Source organism: Mauremys reevesii, linkage group 15 (assembly GCF_016161935.1).
Source record: "Mauremys reevesii isolate NIE-2019 linkage group 15, ASM1616193v1, whole genome shotgun sequence".
In the NCBI taxonomy this organism is placed as follows: domain Eukaryota; kingdom Metazoa; phylum Chordata; order Testudines; family Geoemydidae; genus Mauremys; species Mauremys reevesii.
The window spans coordinates 29,981,038-29,998,050 of NC_052637.1; the positions used below are offsets into that span (position 1 = coordinate 29,981,038).

General features: G+C 51.9%; 1 protein-coding gene across 2 annotated transcripts; it reads left to right on the forward strand.

Moving 5' to 3' along the window:
* Positions 1 to 1,379: 1,379 nt before the first annotated feature.
* TRIM47 (tripartite motif containing 47) lies at positions 1,380 to 16,971 on the forward strand. 2 transcript variants are annotated; one of them, XM_039501850.1, is made up of 7 exons: positions 1,380 to 2,039; positions 5,165 to 5,260; positions 6,505 to 6,735; positions 8,342 to 8,537; positions 9,837 to 9,911; positions 12,689 to 13,140; positions 16,724 to 16,971. In XM_039501850.1, exons 1-7 carry the CDS (start codon positions 1,380 to 1,382, stop codon positions 16,910 to 16,912), a joined length of 1,899 nt encoding a protein of 632 aa, XP_039357784.1. In that variant the 3' UTR covers positions 16,913 to 16,971. The 2 variants fall into 2 exon arrangements, with proteins under 2 accessions (XP_039357784.1, XP_039357785.1); XM_039501851.1 differs by lacking the exon at positions 16,724 to 16,971 and having other exon boundaries at positions 12,689 to 14,766.
* Positions 16,972 to 17,013: the final 42 nt, after the last annotated feature.

The window sequence follows — 17,013 nt, forward strand, 5'->3', positions numbered from 1 at the left end:
CTGGCACTGTGTAACTACACTACCCTGGGCTGGGTGCCAACCTCGCAAACTCTTACACACATGAGCAACTGGAGGCATGTGAGGAATCCCATGGGCGACTCGGTGCATTGATCCCGGGGCTGTAGGTAGGTTGATGCAGATTTTGTTTTAATGGGCTGAAAATGGTGGATTCTGAGCAAGCAGGTGTGAGTAGATGTGTCCAAAACCCCATACAGAACCCTGAATCCTACTAACACTGATGCCCAGGCCAAATCCTCCAGAGGGACTGCTCACAATGTGTGTTTGCAGGGGCATGGCCTCTCTGAGTCACCATGACACTTGCTGCTATTATTTGTATTAAGGCAGTACCTAGGAGCACAGTCATGGCTCACAGCCCCACTGTGCTAGGAGCTGTACATGCATGGAACAGAAAGACAGCCTCCGTCTATGACAATGGGCCTGTAAAGCTAATGTGCCCCAGATTGCTCTGAAACCCTCCTTTCTAGGGGAAGGAGAATCACTCATCTTTGGTGATGGGGGGAGGGTTTGTTGGGGACGAAACTTGCTCTTTTTTTTTTTTTTTTTTAATTAATAGACTTTAAGGTCAGAAGGGACCATTATGATCTTCTAGTCTGACCTCCTGCACAACGCAGGCCACAGAATCTCACCCACCCACTCCTGTAACAAACCCATGACCTGTGTCTGAGCTACTGAAGTCCTCAACTTGTGGTTTAAAGACTTCAAGGTGCAGAGAATCCTCCAGCAAGTGCCCCTTGCCCCATGCTGCAGAGGAAGGCGAAAAACCCCCAGGGTCTCTGCCAATCTGCCCTGGAGGAAAATTCCTTCCTGACCCCAGATATGGTGATCAGCTAAACCCTGAGCATGTGGGCAAGACTCACCCGCCAGCACCCAGGAAAGTATTCTCTGTTCTGACACTTAAAAGGTCAGTTTAATTTCTCTCCCCCCCACCCCATGTTGTCAGTGAGTGCACTGTGGGGGGATCCCTGCTGGAGGGGGCTGTGCCACAGGTCACTTTTTCCTGGGGATCCCTGCTGGGGGTTGGGGGGTACCAGCATGTCACTTACTCTGGAGGATCCCTAATGGAGGGGGCTATTGCTATTCCCCATGTCACCTTCTCTTGCGGGATCCCTGCTGCAGGGCGTACCCCCAGGTCACTGTCTCTGAGGGAATCTCCACGGCAGGGGGCACCCCCAGGTCACTGTCTCTGGGGGATCCCCGCTGCAGGCGCCTGCCCCCCACGTCCGTTTCGCTTGGGGAGTCTGCGCCCCCCGGAGCCGGCCCCCGGGCTGCGGCTCTGACACCAGTTCCTGTTGGGCGGAGCTGGCCGCCCTGCTCCCGGCTGGCGCGTCCCCCAGTCCCTCGCACTCGCAGGGAGCAGCATGGAGAGCGGCTCGGCCGGCGGCAGCCTGCCCAGCCCGCTGGACTCCCCCTTCGGCTGCCCCATCTGCCTGGACACCCTGAAGGACCCGGTCACCATCCCCTGCGGCCACAACTTCTGCCTGGGCTGCCTGGGGGCGCACAGACACCGCCCGGGGGCCGGGGCGGGCGGCGGGCAGGGCGCCCCCCGCTGCCCGCTGTGCCAGGAGCCCTTCCCGGCCGACCTGCAGCTGCGCAAGAACCACACGCTGTGCGAGCTGCTCCAGCTCCGCCAGCCGCCGCCCGGCGCCCGCAGCCCCATGGCCCCGCCGGCGCCCCCGGAGCCGGGGGAGCCCGGCGGCGCCCCCCAGCGGCAGGAGGAGGGGGTGCTGTGCGATGTCTGCCCCGAGGGCGAGCGGGCCACGGCGGCCCAGTCCTGCCTGGTGTGCCTGGCCTCCTTCTGCCCGCCCCACCTGCAGCCCCACCTGCGGAGCCCGGCCTTCCAGGGCCACCGCCTGGTGCCCCCGCTGCGCCGCATCGAGGACAGCCTGTGCAAGCTGCACCTCCGGCCGCTGGAGAGCTTCTGCCGCACCGACCAGGCCTGCATCTGCCAGCTGTGCCAGGGCCAGCAGCACCGGAGCCACGAGGTGGTGGCGGTGGAGGTGGAGCGGGAGCACAAGGAGGTAAGGTGGGAGCACAGAAGGGGCTGGGGGGGGGTCTTTCTACCTCTCTGAACAGCCCTGGCCACGCTGGGTGCCCAGACTCTTGTGGGGTTTGCTCCCCAGGGCCAGGACAACAGGGAGTGTTGCATTGAGGGGCATCAGAGCTGGGATTGCAGGGGGCTGTGGGTCTGGATTGAGGAGCATCGGCGGAGCTGGGGGGGGAAGCACAGGGGTGGGATTGCAGGGGGCCGTGGGTCTGGATTGAGGAGCATCGGCAGAGCTGGGGGGAAGCGCAGGGCTGGGATTGCAGGGGGCTGGGGGTCAGGATTGAGGGGCATTGGCAGAGCTAGGGGGAAGCGCGGGGCTGGGATAGCAGGATGCTGTGCATCGGGGGCATGGGTAGAGCTGCAGGTTTGAATAGCAAAGAGGCTGTGGGTCAGGGTTGAGGGGCATCAGCAGACCCGTTTAGTTGATACCAGCATTGAGGGGTGGGGTCAGGAATGAAGGACATCACAGAGCTTTTTTGGGGAGGCATCCCAGGACTGGAATATCAGTGATGTTGCAGGGCAGGATTAAAGGGCGTCGGTAGATCTGTATGCAGGGAGCCCAGGACTGAAATATAAATTGAATGATCGGCTAAAGCTTGGGTTGGGAAGGGGGTTGTCTGTTTTCCAAGCTGGGAACACAGTTTGACCCCTTGCACACATGTAGGACCAAAGCCCCCAACCCTGTTAAATCACAGTGCTATGGCATAGTCAGTTTCATAGTATAGTGCTTAACAGTCAAGGTAGGATTTTGCCAGTGAAGGGAGAAGGAAGGGAAAAAAGGTGTCAAGATCCCAGAACACTCTGTGCTTGTTAACTTGAAAATGGTGCTCTGTTCTCTGCAATTCCCTGGAGCTGCAGCCAGGCGGGGGAAAATCCGCATTGGAAAATCCACTGACAAGATGGTTTTAAGTAAAAATAACAGTTTAACCGGACTGCTACAAAGGGTTCCATCTGGGCTGCCAGATTACACACATGCAAGAGATCTGGTAATGTAACTGATTATGTGTGGGTTTGGGGAGGAGGCAGAAACAAAAGTCTGGGGGTATACAGGTTCCTTTGAGAGGTACTGGGCCAAATCCATCCCTGGCCTCACTCCGTGGCCTTCACTTGAATTAAACCTGGGAGCAATTTGTCCACTTGCATCTCTTTCCCACAGTATCTTAAATCAGGTCCTTTATTTCTTTTGGCTTCATTCCCAGATTCCATTCCTTGCTCCAGTCGTCTTTTGTGTTCTGTCGGCAGGGATTTTTCCATCACTCCCGTTCCCAGATGGGCCTGACTCACTACCAAATTCTCACCCACAAGGTTTCCTTGAGCTGTCAGTTTCATTCTGGCTCATCTGCAGTAGTTGGGAGAAGTTCCCAAAGCGAGAGAGGAGGGGCAGCTTTGCCAGGCGTTGCCATGACCTGGCTAATGGCCACTGCCCTCTACTGGTTAGAATCAGAGTTGCTGAAGTGTCTGTGTTATGGCTCTTATACTGCTAACACTTAATGGGGATTCTCCTTCAGCTCAAGTGGCCGGGGGTCTGTGCTATTGCAGCAGATGGAGCTGTCTGATTCCCGCTGGTGCTAGGAAGCGCTGAGTGGGCGTAGCTGGTAGAGGCAAACCTAGGTGATCACAGACCTGATTTATAGTGGGGAGTACCGGGTGGAATTAACACATGCTATTTCATCTGGTTCTTGCGGCCACCCTCCTGCTGCAGAGAAATCCTCCTGCCTGAATGCCATCGGGGTGATCTGCACTGTGGAGAACACACAGGAAGGCAGAATCTCCAAGGAGCTGCCAGCCTTAGGCAAACAGTACGCTGCCCACCCGATCTAGCATGCTGAAGGCAGATCATATTGGAGGCACAATCTACTGGACAGCGTTGGCTCATTAATATTAATGTAACTACTCACAGTGGATTGGCTTGAGGGATGGGAAAGGGGGCCTGGTAATGCTAAGAATCCTGCTTCACCACCCCCCAGGCATCAGGAAGGTTAGTCCAAGATGGTACCTGGCAATGGAGGAGGGTGGGGTCAGCTTCTGGGGGAGGAGGTATCAGGCAGCTGCATTGGGATCTGAAGTTGCCATAAACAGCCTGGACCGTGTCAATTGTCAATTGCGTTGACCCTCCCTGCTCCCTCCCATGGGGTTCTGCAGTTTCCCAGGTAAGATCTCTCCCATGCTCTGGTCTCCTTATGCTCTCAGCCACTGGCGCGTGCCGTGCTGTTGGTGTGGTTTGGCGTGTGGCTGGCTTTTTCCCTTCATTGGGCGACAGCACAGTGTGCCTTGCTCTCAATGCGCCTCTCCCAGGCCAATGTTTATCCAAACCCCATGAACGTTGCTCATGTGCATCTGTGGCTGCAGCCACGTACTGTGCCCCTCGCAGCCTTCACGAAGGGCAGAGCCTTCTTCCCAGAACTCGAACCTCAGACACCCAGGAAATGTGGAGTCAAGGTCCCGCCCCGTCGTGCCCTTTACAAGTGCGTTGGCCTGAGGACACAACACACTCTTCAGCCATTAGAACACCAGGCCATGCAGAGTTAAGGTGATGCTTCCAACACATCCAGCACAGCTGCAGATGTTCTAATGTGTGTTGTGGTGAAGCTGACACTCTTGTAAGGGGTGCGCAGGGGCCTTTACGCAGCATTCCTTGGTTATCCAGCCTTTGAGGTTCGGGAGCGGTCCTCTCCCCTTTGGAAGGGTGCTGGGGAATGTCACATCCCTGCTCTGGAAGGGGCTGGGGAGCTCACTACACTGCTGTGAGGCTGCAGCCGTTGCTCCGTGTTTAACAAAGTTTTTTGCATTTGAATTTCTGTTGTTGCTAAAGTGGGAGGTAGCAAAGGACGAGGGTGGGGTCTAAGGGCGATGGGGCCAATGGGACACTTGGAACAGAATGACTCCCCTGTCCGGTGAGTCCTAGCGGGTCTGTTGGGGCAGTGCTAGTGCCCTCTTGCTTTCTCCTGCTCCTTCGGCACCCACCTGCCCCCACCCCTCTTTCCCTCATACGCCACCATAGCCCTGCTCACCCTGGGGGGCTCAGGTTCCGAATGCAGCTCGGGTATAGCAGCTAACGCACCTTTCAGCGAGGCTTTTTTCATCCTTTTTGTTTTCAAGGCCCAGCGACCCAAAATCCTGAGCTGCGTGGAGGACCAGCTGGACGAGCTGGGAGTCACCGTCGCGCAGACCAGAAAGACTGTGGAGCTCATCAAAGTAAGATGACTTTGTCGTCACCTTGCCCAGGGCTTGAGCTGAGTTTGGAGCATTTCCCGCTCCCTTCCACCTCCCCTCTGAACTGCGTCTCCTCTAACAAATGCCCTGGAGAGCCCCCCTAGAACCGAGAGCAACTTTGAGTTCAATCCTTGAGGGGGCCATTTAGGGAACTGGGGTTAAGAAAAAAAAACAAAATAACTGTCTGGGAATTTGCCCTGCTCTGAGCAGGGGGTTGGACTAGATGATCTCCTCAGGTCCCTTCCAACCCTGATAGTCTATGATTTGGAGAGACTTCTACTAGAGGCAGCTCTTCCCAGTTCGGGAGTGCTCAGTGCTTTGGGAAAGCATGGTGGCCACCCGGCCTGCTGGCATCTGACTTCCCCAGCGGCCGTCTGACCCGATACATGGCCCCCAGTCTGGAATGTTGTCAGGATAGGAAATACTGCCCCTGAGGAAACTGTTCTGGGACTGAGGTTGCTCCCCTGGAGGAACTCAGTTGGGGAGGTATTTCCTTTAGCCTTATCAGTCCCCATGGCAGCCACATGCCTAAGCTTTCAGCAGGCTGATTATACCCAGGCTTGCGTGTCTGTCACCCATTCGCCACTACGGTTCACATAGCTTTCTGCTCCCGTTTGGGGTGGCGTCCTGCCTGCTCGCTGCTTTGACCACATGCCAGACTGTGGATTTGACATTAACTGCATCTCTGCATGGGACAGCAAAGCACAGCCTGAGCGAAGGCGCTGCACTGCCATTTCCTGTGAAGAGAGGTGGGGGAAGTGAAGGGAGAGGTGATCAAAGTGAAACAAGCTGTACAAGGGCAGCCATGCTCCATGGAAATGCAAAGGGGCACAGTTCTACACCTGCCTCTGCTACTGCCTCCCTGTCTGACCTTGGTTCACGTCACCTCTCTGTGCCCCCGTTTCTCCCTGTATAAAATGGGGGCAGTAACACCCGCCGACCTCAGAGGAGTGGGGTGTGGCATAGGTCTTGTCTGCACTGCTTGGAGTGCATTTTTTGGCACCACTTCAGCTGCACCGTGCAGACCCTTCATGTAAACACGGTGCCCTAGTACAAGTAGTGGTTTGCTCCGGTGCAGCCAGATTGGTGCCAAAAACCCCAGTACAGGAAAGATCTTAATGAACTGCTGCTGTCTGTAAAGAGCTCTGAGATCCTTCCACGAACTGAGCTATAGAAAGAGGAAAGCTGATTACTAATAATGCAGATGCCCATCTTTGTGTGCGTAGAGCGCCGCCCTGAAGGAGAAGGAAAAAGTCAGCAGGCTCTTCGATGAAGCATCCAGAGCTCTGGTGACCTTCCAGAAAGAGGTGACTGGCTTCATCGAGGATGGCGAGCGATCCATGCTGCTTGAGGCTGAAGAGGATCTCCGGCAGAAGGAGGAGAGGCGTGCCAAGCTGGCTCAGTGCAGGCAGAACCTGGAGAGGGTTCCGAGCACGGATACCATTTATTTCCTACAGGTGCGCAGGGACTGATGCCAGGAGCGGAGCAAGCGCTGGGGCAGGGTTAAAAATTGCAAATGACCGGAGGTACTGATCTCTGCTAGCGCTTCCTGGGGAGCTGGAACCAGGGCCGGCTCCAGGCACCAGTGCAGCAAGCAGGTGCTTGGGGCGGCCAACGGAAAGGGGCGGCATGTACGGCTCTTCGGCGGCAATTTGGCGGCGGGTCCCTCAGTCCCTCTCGGAGGGAAGGACCTGCTGCCGAATTGCCACTGAAGAATGAAGCATCAGCAGTAGAGCTGCTGCCAAAGTGCTGCTGATTGCAGCTTTTTTTTTTTTTTGCGCCGCTTGGGGCGGCAAAAACGCTGGAGCCGGCCCTGGCTGGAACGTGACACTTCCAAGCTCCTCTCCCTTCAAACTGCAGTGCAGTTCTTGGCTAATCCATGATTCAACCAGGATCTGACCCAAAGCCCACTGAAAGCAACAGGTGTTTTTCCATTGCCTTCAGTGGGCTTTGGGTCAGGCTGCTAGTGAGCAATTTGCCCACACTCATGTTGCAAATGGAAGACAGATGAACACAGGGAGCAGATGGAGCAGAGGTTCACTGTCAGCAACGGGCGCTGGGAGTGGCGGGGTGCTGGGAGCAGCGAGACGCTGGGAGTGCATGTTGACCTGCACCAAGTACATAGCTAGATACTTACCAAATTATCGTTAGCACTGAACCTTCGTTATAGCTGAGGGCATGACTCTGTGAAGAACAGGGGCCCAGGAGCTGGCAAAGGTTAGACTATGCCAGCGATCCCTGCTGGTATGTGACAGCACATGTGTAACCCACGCACCTCCTGGGTGTGGTGCTCTGTCCCATGTAGTGGCATCCAGACCACTTAGAGATTAATGAGTCTGCTCTACAGCCTTAGCTAACAGCCACGTGGCTTTTAGCTCATGCAGTAGAGGCTCATGCACTGAGCTCCGGAGGTCGCAGGTTCGATCCCGCCTGCTGACAATCAGAGTCTGTTGGTGTTACACATGCATAACAGCGGGTTCAGATCTGCATTGCAGCAGCGTGGGGACAAAGCCTGTAGACTTGTGCCTCCTAAGGGCATGTTCATCGGGTAGCAGGTGAACAGAAATGGGAGGTGAAGAGGGTGAGTTGTTGGGGGAAAAAGCTGCAAATGATGCCCTCGGCTCAGGCCCGTAATTAAAGGTCATTACAGTGAGTTTGATACTGGGTTTTTGGATTGCATGTGAACTAACTTGCCTCCTGCCACTCACTGGAAAGTTAAAGGGGGGAAAAATAATGGGCAGCTATTGTGGGCATGCACAAAGCAGCCCCTGGCACGGAGGCAATCTCTGCAGAGCGAGCAATCCTCAAGCACCTCAGCCGTGGAGCTGGGGCAGTGATCCTTGGTGGGAGGAGATGCTGTTGTACGTGATATTCTCGAGTCAGATTTGAAACTGACTAAGGAACACATGGCCAGAGAAGTCGTTCCCTCCCTGTTGCATGTCTGTCTTCACGCTGGGTCCTGGGAACAATCACTGCACTAGTGTTTTGGGAAGGGGTGTGGTGGTGGAACAAGACGCAGCCCAAGATTCTTGCAGGCTCTTGATCCCTGTATCCTTGGCTCAGGAGTTCCAGGCGTTAAAAATAGCAGCTGAGGAAAAGAGTTCCCTGTGTCCAAGCTTCCAGAAGGAACTGAGCTTCACCAAGTCCAGCCAGGCTGTGTGTGCCGTGAAGGAGCTGCTGGTGACTGGATGCAAGAACCAGTGGGACCAGTTGCTGGGGAAGGGGTATGAAGAGTCTGGTTTCCATGGGATGCAGGAAGGTGTGTATTTAGCCACCATGGGCTAGCCCCTTGTTGTGTGGGCCGAGGTTTATATTGCTCCCCAGCGTGCACAAGGAGCACTGAGGCTCTTGAGCGTCCCCGTTTAACTTTTATAACTAGCAAATGAATGTGAGAAGCCAGCACCCCCAGGGCAGAGCCGTGAAGAGCTCCCTACCCCTCCCGACAGCCTTGGAAACTGTGCGATTGCATAATCAGCCTCTCAGTCAGCCTCTGCCGTCTGGGCTCAGGCCTCGCTCGGGGGTGGGTTTATGAAGTTTCCACAACGACTAGAAAGTCAGAAGGCAACAAACAGGCTTGGAGCTAGGTGTGGCCGGGCGGTTTGGGGAACTTCCCCCAAGAGGCTTCCCATGAAAGGGAGACTTGTCTCCTCTGAACACAGACCGACCGCTTCATTCCCGGACTCTCTGTCCTGGCAGGGGGAGGGAGGGGGGAAGCTGAAGCTGCTGGTTGAGTTTCACACAGACTCGGGCAGCTCCATTTTAGCCTTTAATGACTGGTTCAACTCCCTGTTGTTTATAATTCTCCTGGAGACCCATCAAAATCATTCCCTTCCCAGCCACGCCCGTCTCCTCCTGCGGAACACATGTGGCCATTGCCTGCCGTTAAGCCCAGTCCAACAGGGATCTGCCTTGTATTGTGTATACTGTGTACTGGCCTCAGCCTGCGGGGTTGGGTTGTTAGTGCCCCCTGTTGGCTGGTTGTCAGTGCAGCAGCAGGACCATCTGTCGTAGGATCCTGCATGAATGTTGTAGAGTCCCAGGGATGTTCCTTTTTTGCTCTTGGAACTGGCGGCTCCAGGCACCAGGGCACCAAGCGTGTGCCTGGGGCAGCAAGCCGCAGGGGTGCCCTGCCGGTCCCTGTGAGGGCAGCAGTCAGACAGCCTTCGGCAGCTTGCCTGCGGGAGGTCCACCGGTCCCACGGATTTGGCGGTAATTTGGCGGCGGGTACGCTGAATCTGTGGAACCGGGGACCTCCCACAAGCAAGCCACCGAATCCGCGGGACTAGAGACCTCCCACGGGCAAGCCGCCGAAGCCGCGGGACTGGGGACCTCCTGCAGGCAAGCCGCTGAAGGCAGCCTGCTTGCCGTGCTTGGAGTGGCAAAAAAGCTAGAGCCGCCCCTGGCTCTTGGTTTTATATTTTTTAAAGCAGGAGCAGCGTGTGAGGCTCAGGGCTTTGCACCTCCCTCTGAGATTCACACAGCATCCGTTCACGGGGGCTTTGTTGCCTTTGCTGTTTATGTAGCTCGATGGTGACGCTTTTTATTCCTCTCCTTGCAGCAGTCGCTGAGCCCCAACCTTCGGACAAATCAAACAATCCAGCCTGCTTGGAGACAAGAGACTATTTCCTGAAATGTAAGACCCTGACCTTTGTTTTGGCTTCTGTTGCTAAGGCCAGTTACTGTATTTCCCCTTTCTGCTCAAAGCACTGACAACATGTAAACTTTCTGGGCCGGCAGCTGCATTTGTATGTCTGCTCCCTGGCAGGGTCCGGTGCATGTTGTTGGGATAAATACCATATAGCTAATAAAGAGAGTCCATTTGCCTTCCAGCTAACGTCTTAAAAAGTCAGCCTATGTGTAGCTCTGCCAAACTAGTTCTGGGAGATCTAGCCAAGACGCTGTTGCACATAAAGCACTTTCCACTTCATTCAGTCACAGATTAATTTGATCCTCTGTTTAATTAGCTTGGACCCTCTAGAGTCAAATAACTTGTAATCAAACTAATACTAATTCCACGCTCTGTTTTGAACCAGTTTGATGGCTTCAGGTAGGTGGATAATTCGGTTGCTGAATAGATAAGTTGTTAAAGCCGGACAGAATTCTGACTCGGAAGAGCCAGGCTAACTGAAGAGGTTACAATGAAAAGTTGCCTGATTCAGACACTGTGATTGATATTCAAAGCACTGTGCGGGGCTTGGCAAGCTGCCAGATATAGACCAGCTGCAGAACCAAAAGGGCTAGAAAGAGACTCGATCTGACAGCCCGTGCTCCAGCAGCGCGTGGTGGAGCACTAGCTCACCGAAAGGGGAGAGAGATTGAGCTTGAGCCACGTCTCACCTGTACGCTACCGTGGGTCTCTGCTTTCTTCCCCCGGCTTTATTTTCTGCTCCTCGCGTGTTCACGCAGACATGCGTTTACTCACAAATCCAAGGGCGATTTTCTAGTGCCTGTCAACAGTCTTCTTGGAGACAGGTTTCAGAGTGGTAGCCGTGTTAGTCTGCAGGGCCGGCTTTAGGCCGATTCGCCCAATTCCCCGGAATCGGGCCCCGTGCCTAAGGGGGCCCCGCGTCAGGGCCTGCGCCTTAGACGCCTTTTTAATTTTTTTTTTTTTTTTACTTACCTGGCAGCGGTCTGGGGCTTTGGTGGCATTTCGGTGGGGGGGGGGGGTCCTTTGGTGCCGCAGAAGACCCAGAGCGGACCCTCTGCCACCAAAGTGCCGCCGAAGCCCCGGACCACCGCCGGGTATTCGAGTTGGGCCCTGCAGTTAATAAAGCCAGCCCTGTTAGTCTGTATCAGCAAAAAGAACAGGAGTACTTGTGGCACCTTAGAGACTAACAAATTTATTTGGGCATAAGCTTTCGTGGGTTTTAGCCCACGAAAGCTTATGCCCAAATAAGTTTGTTAGTCTCTAAAGTGCCACAAGTACTCCTCAGTCTTCTTGGAGGAGCCGCTGTTGGTCACGCTCGCCAACGGAAGACGGGCCTGTGCAGATATGGATCCAATCCATGAACGCCTCATTCAGCTGGAAATTCAAGGACCTCCTGTTCCCCCTGACTCCTCTGCATCTGAAGCTGGATCCCCTGGGCTTTGTGGAACTACACCGTGGCTTATTCCTGTGCATGGGCGGGTGGCCAGTACTCTATCCCAGCTGAACGCCTGTTTTGTAAATACCCATCAACAAGGCCCCAAGCCATAACCCTCCTTCTGACCAGACAGAAATTCCTTGGGATTAGCTAGTATCCTTCTGGGGCCACTTACTACAGTATTCAGTGGTAGGAGCCCTCTTGCCTCCATGTCCCTCCAGCCTCCTGCTGCCCTAGAGAACAATACCAGCCATAAAGATCAGTTGCTTCTTTCAAAGTCAGTGTCCGTGGTGGGTACCTGCTCAGCTTCTCAGTGCAAGGGCATGTGGTCAGTTTATTTGGGGGTAGGGCTGAGTCTGTGCATTTCTCTGCAGCATTAAGAAACTCTTAATGGATAAATCTGCTGCGGGGTAAATTCAGAATATGCCTCTTAACCTCTCTGCTAGACCGAAAGAGCCAGTCTTCCCTGTTGTTTCTGGCCCTGCTAATAATCTCCTGCCTTAGTCTGTGGCTAATCACCTTAACATGCACCATCAGATCAGACACTGCATGTTAGTTGCAATTAGGGTGACTAGATAGCAAGTGTGAAAAATGGGGATGGGGGTGGGGGGGTAATAGGAGCCTATATAAGACAAAGCCCCAAATATCGGGACATCTGGTCACCCTAGCTGCAATCAGCAGGAATGCTTTTGCTTTCTGTATTCAGGGTTGAATTCCTAGAGGGGTGGGGGTGGCGGGGAGTTCTCGGGGCAGGGCTCTCTGCTCTGGAATTCTCCTGATGATCGGACAAAGGTGAGATCCATCCAGCAGCCAGTAGGACACAGTCCTAAGGGCATGTCTCCGCTGCAAGTGAAGGTGTGATTGTAGCATGCGTGTGCATACCCGCACTAGCTTTACTCCAGCTCATACGGCGGCATGGGCTAGCAACCAGGCTCCCCAGCAGGCTCCTGCTTTAGTAGCTAGCTTGTGTTGGAGCCTGGGCCGTCACATCTATGTTACTACAGTTACCTGTGCTAGCTAGAGTAAAGCTAGTGCGGGTATCTCGCTCCCGTATGCTACAGTCATACCTTTGCTTGTAGTGTAGACGTACCCCAAGACACATCTCTTTAGCTTTGCTGATTTGGGTCAATAGCTGGGTGGGTGTTTATTGCCATTGGGCCGGGGGTGGGAAAGGCCTCTGCCCAGATATTGGAGAGCGATAATACAGAAACAGACCTGGTAACATTAGCCACTGAAACTCACCGCTTTGGGCTAAAGGGGAAAGGGATCCTCTGTGCTAAATTCTATTCTGATTCTCTTTTGCGTTTGCTTGTCCCCTCCTGCACAGTTGCCTTCATCATCGATTTGGACAGCGATACCGCGGATAAGTTCCTCCAGCTGTTTGGAACCAAAGGGGCCAAACGAGTGTTGAACCCCATCGGCTACCCCGAGAGCCCAACCAGGTTCATCAACTGTGAGCAGGTGCTGGGCGAGAACCTGATGAACCGAGGTAACTACTACTGGGAGGTGGAAATCATCGACGGCTGGGTGAGCATTGGCGTCATCGCCGAGGACTTCAACCCGCGGGAGTCCTACGACAGAGGCCGCCTAGGGAGAAACGAGAAATCCTGCTGCCTGCAGTGGAATGGACAGAACTACGTGGCCTGGTTTGGTGGCTTCGAATCTGTTATCCAGCAGCCCTTCTTTCACACGATCGGGGTGTACCTGGAGTATTCGGAAAAGGCACTGACCTTCTACGGGGTCAGGGACGCCAAGATGACGTGTCTCCAACAGCTCAAGGTTGCCCGCTTCAAAAAAGGCCACTTTGACCCCTTCCAGAATAAGATCAACCACCAGTTCTCATCACTGTTTGCTTATAACCTCAAACCAGCTTTTTTCCTTGAAAGCGTAGATGCCCATATGCAGATTGGGCCGTTGAAGAAAGATTGTGTTTCAGTGTTAAAGCGGAGGTAACTTGCAGAGAAGACCCTGGAGTCTCTCTTGTAATTGTTTACCAGCACCGCGGCTTATATAGTCTTCTCTCTGGAACAACCCTGCCAACCCACTCTAGCCCTGTGCTGTTTGTAATCCAGGGATTAACAAACAGAAGTCGCCTCTTAATGGATAGAGCCCTGGACTGGGACTCAGGAGACCTGGGTTCTGTTTCTGGCTCTGCCATTGGGTGACTGTGGATAAATCACGTCACCGCTCTGTGCCTCAGTTTTCCCATCTGTAAAATGGGAGTAGTTATACTAACCTGCTTTGTAAAGTGCTTTGAGATCTACTGAGGAAAATCAATAGATAAGAGCTAGCTATTATTATTATCTTTAAAAAACGGGCATTTTATGATGGCCTATCCCTGCCAGCCCTCCATTTCTAACCAATGGGATATAATCTTAGTGACCACTCCGACCATGTGATCCCACAGTTAATCTGCTCTGTGCCTTATTCCACACTGTAAATGTGGAATGGTCGTTTAATACGTGTTAGCCCCCCCCGACGCCTTCAAAATCTGCTTTCTGGGCGAACGCCTCCTAGACAATGCTTTAAAAGCAGCAGGTACAGCATGGGCTGTACAAATACAATGCTCTATACAGCAGCAGTACAACTGATCCACCAGCGTGCCTCAACCTTATTCTGGAGGGACCATATCTAAGAGTGAGAGCGTCCCCTTCCGCCTCCCCAAGCCATGTGGGTGCTGCGCATAAAGACAGCTCATGTCCCAAAGCAGGGAGGTGATAGACCAGCACCAATGAGATCACACCTAGAATGCTCAACTGAGTCCAACACACCTCCACACCAGAAAGAGGGAGACAGGAATTCAGGGAAAATCAGCAAGAATGACTACGGGTGTGGGAGGGATGGGTTGGTTGAGGAAAGATTAAAAGAAGTCCTGGATTGGCTGCAGGATGACGCTGGGACATGACTCCGATGCACAAGGATGTAACCGCATTTTAGTAAGAATTGTTAGGCGTGGTAAGTAGGGCTATAACTAGGAGGATGGGATGAAATTAAGGAGAATGAACGTTGAATATCGGGGAAACTTCTTAATGGTGAGACCTATTCTTTTGTGGAATAGTCTCCCAAGGGAAATGGTGGAAGACCCCTGTGACGGGTTGGCTCACAGAAACCCCCTGAGGCTGCCAACTGATGTGCCAAGACTACTTCTGCCCCTGCTTTCCCTGCCAGCTTGGGACTCCAGCACCCTGTCTTGTTGAGCCAGACATGCTAGCCTGCTCCAACACAGACCCAGGATCTGAACCACATGCCCCAAAGCTGCAGATTTAACTGAAAGCCGCTTAAGAAGTGTACCTGTCTTTAACACTCAGATGCCCAACTCCCAATGGGGTCCAAACCCCAAATAAATCCGTTTTACCCTGTATAAAGCTTTTACAGGGTAAACTCATAAATTATTCACCCTTTATAACACTGATAGATATGCACAGCTGTTTGCCACCCCCACAGGTATTAATACATACTCTGGGTTAAATAATGAGTAAAAAGTGATTTTATTAAATACAGGAAGTAGGATTTAAATGGTTCCAAGTAGTAACAGACAGAACAAAGTGAATTACCAAACAAAATAAAATAAAACCTGCAAGTCTATGCCTGATACAGTAAGAAAACTGAATGCAGATAAAATCTCACCCTCAGAGATGTTTCAATAAGTTTCTTTGACAGACTGGACACCTTCCTAGTCTGGGCACAATCCTTTCCCTGGTTACAGCCCTTGTTCCAGCTCAGGTGGTAGCTAGGGGATTTCTCATGATGGCCGCCCCCTTATTCTGTTCCACCCACTTATATTTCTTTTGCATAAGGTGGGAATCCGTTGTCCCTCTGGGTTCCCACTCCTCCTCCTCAATGGAAAAACACCAGGTTAAAGATGGATTCCAGTTCAGGTGACATGATCACGTCACTGTAAGACCCCCCCAAGCCTTCATTCCTCCCAGCCTGACTCACAGGAAGGCCCACCTGCCAACAGAGCCATCCAGTCAATTGTCCTGGTTGATGGGAGCCATCAAGATTCCAAACCACCATTAATGGCCCACACTTTGCATAATTACAGTAGGCCCTCAGAGTTATATTTCATATTTCTAGTTTCAGATACAAGAATGACACATTCGTACAAATAGGATGGCCACACTCAGTAGATTATAAGCTTTGTAATGATACCTTACAAGAGACCTTTTGCATGAAGCATATTCCAGTTACATTATATTCACTCTCATTAGCATATTTTCATAAAGTCATATAGGGTGCAATGTCACAACCCCATCAGCTGAATTATTTAAAAGTGGTTTGGATAAAGGACTATAAAATATACTGTGCAGAACAATCTTGCATTAGCCAGGAGATGGAGTAGATGCACAAATGCTGCAGAACTTACCCCTCTCTAGCTTCTGTGAGAGGTTCATTCAGTTCTTGGCTTCTTCGGTGAGACTGCCAACTAGCCCAGCCCCCGTTGTCATGTCACCTGTCCACTAAAACTGGTCTGGACCACCAAGCTCATTTTCACATAGTCCACCAAATAACCATCCAGATGGTAGCAGCTTTCAATATGGGATGGATTTGAACTGGTGACACAGATTAAATGTCCCAAATCCCATTGCCAGTCCCTTGAACAAAGTGACGTTCCATGTAAAGGGAAACATATGATCTTTGCGATCATGCAAACCATTTATATATGCATCATGAACATCATCTTCTGCAGGTACTTTGAATGTTGGTCTGTTGCATTTGGGAAAGCAAAATATTCCTGTGGGCATTATGAGGCCAGTCCTGAACCCTTTACTTAGGCTAAATTCCAATTGATTTCCACTGAAGCAACTCTGGGCCCTCAGTCTGGCTTCCCAGTACTATAAAATATCCCAGCCAGTGGGATGAAATAGCTGCTAGTGAGAGACTCCAGCACCGTTCACTGGCAGGAGATTCTGAAATAGCAATAGCAGGTTTTATGAAAATTCACTTTTAATAGATAGTTTCTTATCCGGGAACTATTAATTTAGGTAATTAAGGCATCACTGCAGGTTTTCTTTTCTGTTATAATCACATCCCTACTTCCTGGGAACTTTAGTTGCATTAAAATCCCAAACTCCTGAAAGACTCCAGTTAGTGCAGGTCCTTTTTAATTATTAATGTACCCTAGTGTAGTTTATAAAGGATTTTAAACGATTAATAGATGTGATAAGTTGTACCAGATGTAAACAGTATATGTTATAGAAGATGGTTATAAGCACATCAGTAGAAGCTGTTCTAGATGGTTGTAAGCCCTGGTTATAAACAACCTATTGGATTCTGACAATCTGTAACCTTTCATTGACTATATATTAAAACATCTGTTAATTATGTATTAACCATTTATAAATGTATCCTTAATATAAAGGATGGTGAGGAATCCCTTCTGAAAAAGGTGGAAAGGAAAAGAGAACTTTCAAGAGCACATTTCTCAAGCCACCTTCTCAAATATGCCCTGGAGATATACAACAGCTGGAATGAATTACTGTCACATCTGTGCACTGCAGCAGCTTCATCTCCTACCTGTCTCAGTCTTATATACATTGCTATGAGTTAATTTTCTCTGATAGTAGTTTATCACCTACCTCCTAGAGCTTGCATTATAAAAAAAAAAAAGAGAGACCTAGTGTACTGTATTTATGTAGAGAGAAAATAATT